The 14,980-nt window shown below is 46.6% G+C and overlaps 1 protein-coding gene across 1 annotated transcript; it reads left to right on the plus strand.

The window, feature by feature from the left end:
• The first annotated feature begins 5,979 nt into the window (after nt 1-5,979).
• On the plus strand, nt 5,980-7,317 carry LOC103646888 (UDP-glycosyltransferase 73D1-like). The gene is made up of 2 exons (XM_020548387.2): nt 5,980-7,074; nt 7,186-7,317. The coding sequence occupies exons 1-2, from the start codon at nt 6,199-6,201 to the stop codon at nt 7,231-7,233; spliced, it is 924 nt and encodes a 307-aa protein (XP_020403976.1). The 5' UTR covers nt 5,980-6,198; the 3' UTR covers nt 7,234-7,317.
• Nucleotides 7,318-14,980: the final 7,663 nt, after the last annotated feature.

Below are 14,980 nucleotides of genomic sequence, written 5' to 3' on the forward strand. Positions count from 1 at the left end.
GTTTATTTTTCGCTGTAAGCCTCCCTTAGGAGCTTCTTCGCCTTTTACTTTCAGCGGAATCAGCGTTTATTTTTCGCTGTAAGCTCTGCATTCCCTTCGGAACGACTTTTGAGCAGAAAACTTACGCTGCGCCCCCTTAGGAACGACTTTTTGTTATTTCGGAGGTTCTCCCTGTAACCATAAGTTCTTATGCTTCGGTAACTTTTTGGACTCCGTTATTCTATGGAGAAAGTATATTTGTATTATGGCAAAGGCGAAGCTATTACAAGAAATTGAAAACGACAAAAAACACTTAAGCTTTCAATAATTGTTCCTTATTAAAAAGAAAATAATACTGAATGCAAAAACTGCTGCCAAGGTAGGATATTTGTTTAGTAAATGTGCTTCGATTCTGGCACAGTACTATTGACTGTATGAGCTTCGGACTCTTCTCTGAAGTCCCGTTGGTGTTGAGTATGTTGACTCCCTTCTGGCTGCTGGCCTCGTTGCATTGGTGGTGGAGGTGGGGGCTGTTGCCAAGATGCGTGAGATTGACTTGCCGAAGCAACAGAAGCTGTAGGGTGGTTACCCACATACTCTGGGATATAAGGCGAGTGGTACGAAGCAGTATGCATGACTTGCTTCGGCTGGGTCTGTTGGGCTGCAGCTTCTGCTATTTCCTTTTGTTTCTGGATGGTGACATGGCACATCCTGGTGGTGTGGCCCTTGTCCTCACCACAGAATAGGCAATAAATTTTCCTTGGCTAATCCCCAAATCTTCCTCCGAAGCCCCTGGCACCTCTTCCCCTTGGAGCTGGAGGCCGAGGATAACTCTGCTGCTGTCCCGAAGCCTGGGAGGAATATTGCGGCCTCTGCTGCTGGCTTCCCCTGTCATCATTCTGAGTGGAATGAATCGATCTGACATGTCTAGGATGAATTCTCCCTCCGAAGCCCCTGGCTATTTCGGAGAACCTGTAAGCTTCCTCCCTTCTCTGTCGAAAGTCATTGTCAGCGCGGATATATTCATCCATCTTCTTAAGCAGTTTCTTCAGAGTCTGAGGAGGCTTCCTGGCAAAGTATTGGGCTGAAGGTCCCGGCCGAAGCCCCTTAATCATGGCCTCAATGACAATTTCAATTGACACTGTTGGTGCTTGTGCCCTCAGGCGTAAGAACCTTCGGGCATACGCCTGAAGATATTCTTCGTGATCTTGGGTGCACTGGAATAAGGCTTGAGCGGTGACTGGCTTCATTTGAAACCCTTGAAAACTGGTGATCAGCATATCCTTCAGCTTCTGCCATGATGTGATTGTTCCTGGCCGAAGGGAGGAGTACCAGGTTTGTGCAACGTTCTTGACAGCCATAACGAAAGACTTCGCCATGACTGCAGTATTGCCACCATAGGAAGATATTGTTGCTTCGTAGCTCATCAGAAACTGCTTCAGATCTGAATGTCCATCGTACATGGGGAGTTGAGGTGGCTTGTAAGACGGAGGCCAAGGTGTAGCCTGCAGTTCTGCTGACAGAGGAGAAGCATCATCAAAAGCAAAATTTCCATGATGGAAATTCTCATACCAATCATCCTCGTTGAAGAAGCCCTCCTGATGAAGTTCTCTGTGCTGAGGCCTTCGGTTCTGCTCATCTTGAGTAAGATGGCGAACTTCTTCGGAGGCTTCGTCTATCTGCCTCTGCAAGTCGGCTAGCCTAGCCATCTTTTCCTTCTTCCTTTGGACCTGCTGATGGAGCATCTCCATATTTCTAATCTCTTGATCCAAGTCATCCTCCTGAGGCGTTGGACTGGTGGCCTTCCTCTTCTGGCTTCGGGCCTCCCGAAGAGAGAGAGTCTCCTGGTTGGGGTCCAGCGGCTGCAGAGCGGCAACCCCTGTTGCTGAAGCTTTCTTTGGCGGCATGACGAAGGTCTATGCTTGCCGAAAGTGTTCGAAACTCAAAAGTGGAAGTGAGTTCACCGGAGGTGGGCGCCAATGTTGGAGACTTGTTCTCAAATGCTTCGAGTTAAGAACAAGGCAACATAAAAAGTGTTAAATGTTAAAGTTCTTCGTCCTTTGAAGCATTATCTCCCTTCGGATATAATGATTTTTGGACGAAGGTTATGAAGGACAAACCTTCATAAGCACAATAAATGATGAAGAAGAATTCATATGTAAGATATAAAAAAATAACATAAACGCTTTAAACATTATTATCAATTTATTCTTATTTGTGTTACTGTATTAACAGTAACAAATTACAAATGTACCTTCGGCTCGAAGGAAAGCAAGGGTACAAGCGTGACGCGAAAGCAAATGCCTAGTCAGCGTGAACAGTACGAAGATACTGTTCACCTATTTATAGGCACGGGACGCAGCCCATGTAAAATTACACCCATGCCCTTTACATTTGCTAATGACCCTATAGTAATCCATCGAGGTCTGAATAGTCTTTTCCTTTTTAAGTCGGTTCCCTTTTCTGCTATCATGCCAAAGCTCTCCTGCACATAGCTTCGGCTCTGCGCCAACCTTGTGTTCTTTGTGCCTCTTCATATTGTAGTTCTGATCCAAGTCCGAAGATACATGTTCATATATTATACTCCAGAAACATTGTTAAATCATGTTTTTGAGGACCTTCGGAAGACGAAGGCCCCCAACACTATGCTAATTACCATGGCTTCAAGCTTTATCAAATGGACGTGAAGAGTGCCTTCCTCAATGGACCAATCAAGGAGGTCTATGTTGAGCAACCTCCCGGCTTTGAAGATAGTGAGTACCCTAACCATGTATATAAACTCTCTAAGGTGCTTTATGGGCTCAAGCAATCCCCAAGAGCATGGTATGAATGCCTAAGAGATTTTCTTATCGCTAATGGCTTCAAAGTCGGCAAAGCTGATCCTACTCTATTCACTAAAACTATTGCAAATGATTTGTTTGTATGCCAAATTTATGTTGATGATATCATATTTGGGTCTACTAACAAATCTACTTGTGAAGAATTTAGTAGGATCATGATTCAAAAATTCGAGATGTCTATGATGGGGGAGTTGAAGTATTTTCTAGGATTTCAAGTCAAGCAACTCCAAGAGGGCACCTTCATTAGCCAAACAAAGTACATTCAAGATATACTCACCAAGTTTGGGATGAAGGATGCCAAGCCCATCTAGACACCCATGGGAACTAATGGGCATCTCAACCTCGACACGGGAGGTAAATCCGTAGATCAAAAGGTATACCGGTCGATGATAGGATCTCTACTCTATTTATATGCATCTCGACCGGATATTATGCTTTCCGTATGCATGTGTGCAAGATTCCAAGCCGATCCTAAGGAAGTTCACCTTAGGGCCGTAAAACGAATCTTGAGATATTTAGTTTATACTCCTAAGTTTGGCCTTTGGTACCCCAGGGGATCCACTTTTGATTTAATTGGTTATTCCGATGCTGATTGGGCAGGGTGTAAGATTGATAGAAAGAGCACATCAGGGACTTGCTAGTTCTTGGGAAGATCTCTGGTGTCTTGGGCTTCCAAGAAACAAAATTCTGTAGCTCTTTCTACTGCCGAAGCCGAGTATATTGCCGCAGGCCATTGTTGCGCGCAATTGCTTTGGATGAGGCAAACCCTTAGGGACTATGGTTACAAATTAACCAAAGTTCCTCTCCTATGTGATAATGAGAGTGCAATCCGCATAGCGGATAATCCTGTTGAGCATAGCCGCACTAAACACATAGTCATTCGGTATCACTTTTTAAGGGATCACCAACAATGGGAGGATATCGAGATTGCTTATATTAACACCAAAGAACAATTAGCCGATATCTTTACCAAGCCACTAGATGAGAAATCATTTACCAAACTTAGGCATGAGCTAAATATTCTTGATTCTACGAATTTTGATTGATATTTTGCACACATAGCTCATTTATATACCTTTGATCATATCTCTTTCATATGCTATGACTAATGTGGTTTTCAAGTATATTTCATGCTAAGTCATAGATCGAAAGGGAAATGGAGTCTTCGGCGAAGACAAGGCTTCCACTCCACTCCATCGAATTATTCAAATCATTCGCCGTCGCTCCACAACGCTCTCCAATTTGGTATAATCTTCACTCATATATTATTTGCCAAAGGGGGAGAGAATGAAAAAGGGCTTATATTTCACTCACAAGTATCCGTTTTTGGCGATTCATGCCAAAGGGGGAGAAAGTATTAGCCCAAAGCAAAAGGACCGCACCACCACCAATTTCAAAAATGTAGTCTTTCAAATTTGTGTTAAGAAAAGATTTTTCTATTGGTATCTTATTTTGATATAATTTCAAATTGGTATACCCTCTTCAAAATTAATATCTAAAACCCTCTTGAACACTAAGAGGAGGATTTCATTAAGAGGGAGTTTTGTTTAGTCAAAGGAAAATCATTAGAAACAGGGGAGAAAATTTCAAATCTTGAAAATGCTTCTCACAATCTTATTCATATACCTTTGACTATTTGCAAAAGACTTTGAAAAGAATTTCCAAAACATTTGCAAAACAAAACAAGTGGTGCAAGCGTGGTCCAAAATGTTTAATAAGAAGAAAGCCATCCATGCATATCTAGTAGAAATAATTATTGGTTTCATACCAAGCAACCTTTGCACTTACATTATGCAAACTAGTTCAATTCTGCACTTATACATTTGCTTTGGTTTGTGTTGGCATCAATCACCAAAAAGGGGGAGATTGAAAGGGAAATAGGCTTACACCTTTTCCTAATTGATTTTGGTGGTTGAATTGCCCAACACAAATAATTGAACTAACTAGTTTGCTCTAGATTATAAGTTTTACAGGTGCCAAAGGTTCACAACAAACCAATAAAAAGACCAAGAAAGGGTTCAAACAAATAGAGCAAAAGACTACCAAAGTGTGCCCTGGTCTGGCGCACCAGACTGTCCGGTGCACCACCGGACAGTGTCCGGTGCACCAGGGAACTGAACTCCGAACTTGCCACCTTCGGGGATTCTGGGAGCCGCTCCGCTATAATTCACCGGACTGTCCGGTGCAGCATCGGACTATCCGGTGTGCCAGTGGGGTAACGGCTACACAACGCCAACGGTCGTCTGCAACAAGCAGTTAATGCGCTATAGTGCGCGCAGAAGTCAGAGCAGAGCCAGAAGGCGCACTGGACAATGAACAGTGACTGTCCGGTGCACCACCGGACTGTCTGGTGGCCCAGCTATCAAAAGCTCCAACGGTCAGAACCCAACGGTCGGGTGACGTGGCTGGCGCACCGGACTGTCCGGTGCGCCATGCGACAACAGCCTCCACCAACGGCTCCTTTGGTGGTTGGGACTATAAATACCCCCAACCACCCACCATTCATTGCATCCAAGTTTTCAGCCTTCAAACCTCATACAAGAGCTATAGCATTCAATACAAGACACATACAAAGAGATCAAATCCTCTCCCAAGTCTAAAGATCATTCCAATCAAATAGTGACTAGTGAGAGAGAGATTCTTGTGTTCATTTGAGCTCTTGCGCTTGAATTGCTTTTCTTCTTCCTCTATTCTTGTGTTCAACTCACTTGTAATCAAAACAAGAGACACCAAGTTGTGGTGGTCCTTGTAGTGGACTTAGTGTCCCATTTGATTGAAGAGAAAGGCTCACTCGGTCTAAGTGACCGTTTGAGAGAGGGAAAGGGTTGAAAGAGACCCGGTCTTTGTGACCACCTCAACGGAGAGTAGGTTTGCAAGAACCGAACCTCGGTAAAACAAATCACTGTGTCATCCGCTTTATTTGCTTGTGATTTGTTTTCGCCCTCTCTTTCGGACTCGACTTTAATTCTAACGCTAACCCTAGCTTGTAGTTGTGCTTTAAGTTTGTAAATTTCAGATTTGCCTATTCACCCCCCCTCTAGGCGACTTTCACCGACAACTGGGGCGGGTGCTTCGACGATGGCGAGCAGTACTACGTGGCGCTGAACGTGCTGCCCAACAATATCCACCCGGACCTCATCAACTCATCCACGCGTCACAGCCACGACCATCTCTTCCTCCTTAACCCTGTAGCCGCCCAAGATTCCTCTGCCGAGGAGGCCATGGCCACGATGGAAGCAGCCACGGACGCAGGGGATCCCGCAAGGCTCGACCACCCTCGTCGTCCCCTTCCCTACTTGTCGTGGGGAACTTGCTGTCGCCCTCCCTCGCGGTGCTGCAGCTACAAGCTGTGGTGGTGGACAAGCAGTACCGCGCCGCGATGGGTCCACCGCCTCCTCTTCCCGAAGTCGACGAGTTGTACCGCAACGAGGCAAGTCCTCCGCCTCCCATCCACGACGACGCTGTGGGGGTGATGTCCTTGGGCTCGAGCGTGTTCAAGGTGCTCGATCAAATGGCCGAGAGCACGAGAGCCAACGGTCTGGTGGTGAACACGTTCGAGGAGATGGAAAGCGACTCGACGACGCTTCTCGCGGAGGCGACAGACAAAAAGGTGATCGCCGTCAGGTCCATCTCGCTCTGCCGCTCACCAAGTCTCGACCCTCAGTCCATGTCGTGTGACGCGAGGCAATGCATGGCATGGATGGACGCCAAGGCTCCTAAGTCTGTGGTGTACGTGAGCTTCGGCAGTGCTAGGCGCATGCCACCCATTCAGCTCGGCATGGCGTTTGCCTCATGCCCCGCGCTTGTGCTCTGGCTCATCAAGGACGCTGACTCCCTGCCCGACAACGTCAAGGATTGGCTACGCGAGAACACCGATGCACACGACATCGCAGGAAGCAAGTGTCTGGTGGTGCGCGGTTGGGCGCTAGAGGTGGCCATCCTGGCCCATCCAGTCAGTGGCAGCTTCATGGCGCTCTATGGATGGGGCTCCACTCTGGAGGTTGTTGCAGCCGGTCTGCCCATGGCTACCTGGCCCTTTTTCATTGAGCAATTTATCGACGAGCAGCTCATCGTGGACGTGCTTGGTATTGGATTATCCGTCGGTGTGATGAAGCCAACTGAAAATGTTTTGACTGCCAGTAACACGGGTGTTGTTGTTGTGATGATATATGCTCCTGCTTTTTGGTCCTGCCTGACAAGCTTCACACTTGGAATCTATGGTCTGATAGTTGGGGTTATATGTTGGCCATTTCTGGTAATTCAACTAAATAGCATTATAGTTGTCCAGCAACGGTTCTTGTGGGATCCTGGTGGTGATCAGTGTTTCTTACTGAATCTGTTTATTCATGGCTTGGGGGACTTGCAGATGAAACAAGCTAGTCTATCTTTTGTCTCAAGACAAGATGGCTGGTGATTATCCTTTCCTTGCTGCTACTCCAATGGGACAAGCCAAACCTTCGGGGTCTTTACAAACCCAAGTGCATTCAGTGTGGCTTCTATGCTATGTACATGCTTGTCCAAGCAGGTGGTCTGACTGGCTCCCGTCGGCCGAGTTTTGGTATAATAGCTCGTTCCATTCTGCTATCAGTCGATCTCCTTTTGATGCCTTATATGGTTATGCACCTCGCCATTTCGGTATTACTTCATGTGATGGTCCCTCTGCTGACCTAAATGCATTCTTGCAAGACAAACTGGTTATGACCAAACTGTTACAGCAACATCTTTTGCGCGCCAAGCAATGGATGAAGTCTATGGCTGATAAGCACCACACTGAGTGTCAATTTGCTGTTGGAGATCTGAAGGTTGTGGGTGCTAACGTCCAGGTATCTCTGTTGCTGCCTGCCACTGACTCTGCTTGGCACATTCCTGAACAGATATTGGAGCGGCGTCTGGTATTCCATGGCACACGTGCTGTCCAACAGGAGTTGATCACATGGTCGTCCCAACCTTGCTCGTTGGCGACATGGGAAGACTTGTAATCACTCAAGCACACCTTTCCTTAGGCCCCAGCTTGGGGGCAAGCTGGTTCTCATGGAGGGGGGAATGTCAGTATCCCTTCATCAGTCATTCACTGGAGGTCAGGTAGGGCACGTTCAAGGAGATGCAGCAGACAATGAAGCTACAAGACTCGCAGGCCAAGCACCAGGGTTTATGGGCCAGAATGGGCTAAATAGTTGCTAGGCCGGCCTGCGTGCCGTGAGAATAATATATAAGCCAAACATGACGTAGAGAAGCGGTATGAATGAACAAGACTCGAATACTACTATCTACTATCATCTCCCTATTCTTCGCCTCTATTCCTCTTCTCTGTGTTGTCTGTCTGTATCTCTCCACTCCTGTTGTTCTACTATTCCTCTATTTCTCTTTTCTCTGTGTTGTCTGTCTGTATCTCTCCACTCCCACTATTCTATTAGTGATCTATTAGGATCGCTAACATGCTGTCTGTGTGGTATAGAAATAGTTAGATATATATATATAGTTGTAGCCTAAGTGGAGCACATAATTGTAGACAATATCCCTGAATTGATCTTTGTCAATACGCCTTTAAAATAGACCGGAATAAGTGACATATGTAGTTATTCTACATCAAGAAGCCTTGTATTGGTGTAATAACTAAGCAAGTGTGCTGTTTTTTCCAGCATTACTGCTCCAAAAATACCTCCAAGTGCTCTAAGGTCAGGAGAGTCAGATTATGTTTGTGTCGGGTAAACTGGGAGCAGGATGCTCAGTGTCAGTATGGTTGTTTGTTCTACAGAGATCGCACACGCGCATTCTAACATTGCCCTTCATTGCAGCTTACTTGATGCGATTCGTCATAGCAGGGAACCTTCTTGGTCTCCCAGCGATAAGTGTGCCTGTAAGTGGTATCATCGTGGATTAATACAGATGAGAGCCAGAAAAGCTATACTTTGGTGACATGGTCATGTTGGTCATGACAAGCAGGGGCTCCCCTCCCTATAGGTTTGCAACTGATAGGTCGTCCTCGTCGATGGGGCGAGGCAAGCTTATGCAGTGGAGGTACTGTACTGTGACTGTACATGCGAATCATATTTGCTTTCGGTAGTTGTGGTTGCAGCAGAGAGTCTGGTCATATAATCATGTCCACTAAGTTTAGATTTTGGTTGCTGCCGCTTAATACTCCCTCTATATTCCAAATTAATTATAAGATATTTTGGGCACGTACATGATAAAACATGAAAGAGTTGATCTACAAGGCAGAAAAGTATTTAGTATCACAGTGTATTGGTTATGAAAAGGAAGAAAAAAAAAATTAAATTTAAGCATGGATGTCAAGGGAACAAGCATGCATGCTTTTGCTGAAGCTTTTACTCGTGAGTGTCTTTGTGCTTGTAGAACTCCGGGAATAATAATAATTAGAACATGTGCGTGAGAAATAGTTCCAAGTATATATCATTCCTTTACTTTGCGAGATTGACCTAGCGTGTATTTCGTTAACGATACGTTTGGATCACTTTATTTTAAAGAATTATAATTAAACTAATGCAGTAGACTATTTTTTTAGAACATGACATTCAGAATTTTCTAAAGTGTATATATAAGTTTATCTCAAATTTATGGAGTGAGAGATAAAATTAATTCTATAGATTTATATATTAATTTTCTAATTATAATTTATAACACACTCTTGTACTTGCTTCTCTGTAATATAAATGTAGTATATAACTATCTATCTGATATAATTTAAGATAACATACAAATATTTTATATAAATAAATATATTAAATTAATTAGTTTTATTTAAATTATAATTATTAGAATATAATTTAATCTCAACGAAACAAACGGAGTGTTGAGCGCCGTATTGAGCGGCCGGACGGTCCGGCCCTGAGGCCGGACGGTCCGCGGTCCGGACAGTCCGCGCCTGTGGGCCGGACGGTCCGCGCATGCGCAGAGCAGTTTAGGGTTCCGAGTTTTGTGCTATGTTTGTTGGCTAGATTTGCGGAATTAACACGGAATCCAGTCGTGTAAAGGGTCCAGCCCCCCTCCTCTATATAAAGAGAGGTCTACGGCCGATTTGTAATCATCAACAATCGAATCAATACAACTTTTATTCGCATTTTATCCTAGGAGTAGTTCTAGTCTAGTTTAGGTTTAGCCTCTCAATCCCCAAATTCTTCGTCTCTCTTCGGCTCTACGTCGATTAGAGGAGTCTAGGTCGGCCGGCCCGAGCCTAGACACCACCTAGGATCTCTTCTCCCCGACGGGGTCCCTCCCGGGAGCGAGATCCAGGCGCCGCCGGCGACTTCCGCCGCCTCTGCGTACGCGCGGACCGTCCGGCCCCCAGGGTGCGGACCGTCCGGCCGTCAGGCAGAGAAGCCTCAGCTGCGCACCAGGCCGCGGACCGTCCGGCTCCTGGCCGCGGACAGTCCGCCCCTGCGCAGAGAATACCACCGCGCCTCGCACCCGGCCGCGGACCGTCCGCCCCTGTGCAGAGGGCACCGCCACGGTTCTTGTTGAGTGTTTGGCGCTCCAAAAAAGCATCAACATACTTTTTGGCGACTCCGCTGGGGACAAAACATCTAAGCCCATCAAATCGGCCCTCAATGGCCGGTTCAAGGGAAAGCTCTGATATTTCTCCAAGCAACATCATAGAGCCGACTTGGGAAACCTTGCCGGCTGACGAGCAGCTCCAGTTCGAAGAGCACAAGGAGCGGATGATCCAGGAGGCGAAAGCGAAGTTCTTGGCCAACTTCAAAGTGGACAGGAACAACAAGGTCGTCCGACATCGGGCGACGGATCCGGCTTCGCTCCAACCCACGCCAGATATCCCCAATGTAAGTAATACCAACGATCTGCAATCTCTTAGAAATTATGTAGAAGATCAGCGTGAACAAATGCAGAACATCATAGGGGGTATGCAAAGCGATCTTAAGAGACTAGTACGTGCATTTGATAAATCTAGTACCGCAAATTTTCCTTCGCACGAGGTTGAGTTAGGAGATAACGCGTGTAACACATCGGCTACAGGTTGTCACGACCAGTCACAACCCCTTTATGGGATGCCGATGGACACATACCCTAAGCAACCGCAAATCGGCAGCAAATCAGCTGATCTGCACATGCCCGGACCGTCCGCACGTGAGCGCGGACCGTCCGGGCCAGCAACAGTCGGGCCTATTTTTAATGAGTTACCTAGATATGCGCCCGAGCCACCACACACGGCACAGAACCCAAACTACCCAGTCGGACCATCCGCGTACAACGACGGACGGTCCGCACATAATCACGGACGGTCCGGGCCAATGACCGGACAGTCCGCACACGACCTTTTTGAGGAGGATTGCTACCTGAATCCTCACCCGTCCCATCAACACTTCCCATCGCACTATACAATGCATCAACCTATTAATTCGAGATCTAGAACCCAGGAAAACTTTCCGGTCCCACCTAGAAGGCCGGAAAGGAACGATCAAACATACGAACCATATAGGGCAAGTGGCAATGCACCACGTAGCTCATACCAATGGGGGGAACGACAACATACTAATATACAACCAACTCCACCTATGTTTGACCAGAGAGCCGGTGGTCTTGCACCGGCTGCCATTGATATAGTGAGGGAAGAAATAGCCGGGGCGTTCCGAGATAAGCTCGGAGTAAGCATGGTCCCTGGGGGGCAATCATATCGGAAACCTTATGACAGCCGATTTGATCACCACCCATACCCACAGGGAACCAGGATACCCGAATTCACAAAATTTTCGGGTGATCAAGGAAAGAACACACGTGAACACATAGGCCAATTTTTAGCACAATTAGGAGAGTTGGCCGACACAGAGGCATTTCGCGTACGTTTATTTTCATTATCTTTAACAGGAACTGCGTTTGCATGGTACGCCACTTTACCTCCTAATTCCATTTCATCATGGGGGGATTTAGAACAAAAATTTCATGATCATTTTTTCTCCGGTGACTATGAGTTGGATTTGGTAGATTTAGCGTCGTTGCGACAGACAAAAGATGAATCGGTTAATGATTACATCCGGAGATTCCGAGATACAAGAAACCGATGCTTTCAAATTCATTTAGCAGAGAAACAGCTAGTAGGATTAGCCTTTAATGGTCTGCGATATTATTTAAAAGAAAGATTAGAAGGCATCCAATTTTTTACACTAGCACAGTTACACCAGAGAGCTTTGGCTTGCGAAAGCCGGAGCAAAGAAACTGCTAAAACAATGCGTCACAACGTACACATAGTAGAATGCGACCAAAGTAGCTCAGATGACGAATCAGCAGAAGTGTACGCTGCTGAAATGGTTTGGCCAAAGCAGGCCAAATCTTCGGCTTGTGCTTCCTTACAGCCGGTTCAAAAGAAACGTCAAGAGGAGGTAAAGTTTACATTTAATGTTGGTAAATGTGATAAAATATTTGATGAGTTACTTAAAAATGGCAATATTAAAATAAATCACACTGTTCCATCCGCCGACGAGCTAAAACGTCGTGCGTACTGCAAGTGGCATAACTCATTTTCTCATGCCACTAATGATTGCAATGTATTTCGGCGACAGATTCAATCGGCCATTAACGAAGGACGATTGAAATTTCAGGAAATGCAGGTGGATACAGAGCCCTTTCCGATGAACATGATTGACTTCGAGGGCAAGAAAGTCTTGGTTCGGCCAAATACAGCTGATAAAGGCAAAGGCAAGGAAACAATCATCGACAATGCTAAAAGGGCCGATGGAGATTGTAAAGTTGCTTGCAGGAAGGTGGTGGCCGAGAAGACTCCCGATGGAGGGGAGACACTGAAGGTGACCATCACAGCCTCTAACACTGGGGGGCAAGCGCAGACAGGGAGACAGTTGCGGGAACCCGTGCTGCGCATCACGGACAGTCCGCCGTCCCGACGCGGACGGTCCGACGCTTCCTCGGACGGTCCGGACGACTCTAGCGGACGGTCCGGCCATGCTCAGGACTCGCAGCGACCACGTACCTTCAAACCACGACGACCAGAGATAGGTACGTGGAAAACAAATACATTTAAAGCAGCTGGTCGGCTGATCAAGCCTGGCCCGACTTTCGATCAATTGTTGTCTAAATATGTGAAAAAGAAGGCCGGCCCCAGTGACCGGCCACCGAAGCGACCCCGCTCACCCATTCATGAGCAACGTCAGGTCAGGCCGATTGGACCACTTCACCAATCGGAAGAAATGAAAGGTCCTATTGTACAATTGAGACCTAACATGCCGACATGGACCCCTCCACCCCCTTATCCATCTATGCCATATCCATACACATACTTACCTCCACCATATGTCCCAAATCAAATGTGGGGCATGCCACCATATCCATTTGGGATGCCACAGTACCCCGCCTGGGGGGCACCCCAAACATCCGTTTTTGATAGGTTGGCGCCGCCAGTGCAAGACCGATTGAGCGCTGCTGAATCTGGTCACCAGGCACAGGCCCAACAAGATTGCCGGACTACTCGGCCTCCTAGGCCGACCAATCCGGCAGGGGGGCATATGCCTGCAACAAAAAAGGACATCATCAAAATAGGCACTGCAGATGTTGTCATACAAGAAGATAATAAAGGGCCGATGATTTTCGGCGAATCGGCCAACACAACCGAAAAGGATACGGCTACCATCAAAACAGTCGATCCAAAATACTCCATGCCTCGATGGTGCCCAGCGGGATTGACACGATCCCAAAAGAGAAAATTACAGCGCCTAAGAGCAAAGGAGAGCCAGGAGAAGGAGGCGGAAAAGACATTTAATGACACACATCCACTATACCCGCCACCGCAAAAGAAATGGAGACCGAAGGCCGTTGAGAAAAAACAAACGACCACAGAAATAGAAAGTCAATCTGCACCAGGCGCGGACCGTCCGGCCCCTGTGCACGGACCGTCTGCCGTTCACCAGGAAGTCTCTGGACGACCTGCACCAGGCGCGGACCGTCCGGCCCCCGCACGCGGACCGTCCGCCGTTCACCAGGAAGCCTCCAACGACACGACAACATCAATGGAAGAGGACGATCTGCTGGGAGAAGACCTGGTCGACTACGAGGCTTCTCCAGAACGCCCAGGTATGGATGTAAATATTATTACATTTTCTGCCGATTGTACTATTATCGGCGACGATGAACCTGTTGTTGCCCAGTTTGATTTTGGTCCTAAAGAAGCCGCCTTTACTAAACCAAAAGAATCGGTAAATCATTTAAAGCCGCTCTTCGTGCGCGGCCACATTGATGGGATACCGATTGCTAAGATGTTGGTAGATGGAGGGGCGGCTGTAAATCTGATGCCTTATTCATTATACAGAAAATTAGGTAAACAAGATGACGAACTTGTCAAGACCAACATGACCCTCAGCGGTGTTGGAACTGATAGTTCGATCAAAACCAGGGGAGTCACGTCCGTTGAATTAACCATCGGGACTAAGACCCTTGCTGCTGCATTCTTCGTCGCTGATGTAGAAGGAAATTACAGTTTAATCCTAGGCAGAGATTGGATTCACGCCAATCAATGTATACCTTCTACATTACATCAAATGCTGATACAATGGGTAGGCGATGACATAGAACAAGTACATGCTGATGTATCGGCCTGCATCGCTGTGGCCGATGCCCCTGTACTCTGGACTTATGAGACTGCTACATGTCTCACAGGAGTAGACTTTTCTGATTATCAATTCATAAGTATAGATAAGAAAGGTTTCATTCCTGTAATGCTAGAGCCGATGGAGAATCGGCTAAATCCTAAATAAAGTTAAAATGATGAATACACACAAAGTTCATGAGTCTTTGGTCACAGACAGTTCGGCCGCCAAGGCCGGATGGTCTGGTCTTTCACAAAAGAGTTCGAACTTTAAGACCGAGCATCTACCACAGCGAAAAGACAGTATTACGGATGATCCGGTCCCCGAGACCGGAAATTCCGCCATCACACAAAGATCATCTGATTCCTCTGTGGGGGACATGATAGAGGAATTCAGAGATCTTGATAAACTAGGACAGGGGTTTACATCGGCCGATCCTTTGGAGGAGATTGACATAGGAGATGGTAGAATTCCAAGGCCGACTTTTGTAAACAAGACCCTGGAGACCGATTCTAGAAATGAGATGATCGGTCTATTGAAAGAATATTCAGATTGCTTTGCTTGGAATTATACTGAGATGCCTGGATTAAGTCGAGA

This window comes from Zea mays, chromosome 2 (assembly GCF_902167145.1).
Source record: "Zea mays cultivar B73 chromosome 2, Zm-B73-REFERENCE-NAM-5.0, whole genome shotgun sequence".
Lineage (NCBI taxonomy): Eukaryota > Viridiplantae > Streptophyta > Magnoliopsida > Poales > Poaceae > Zea > Zea mays.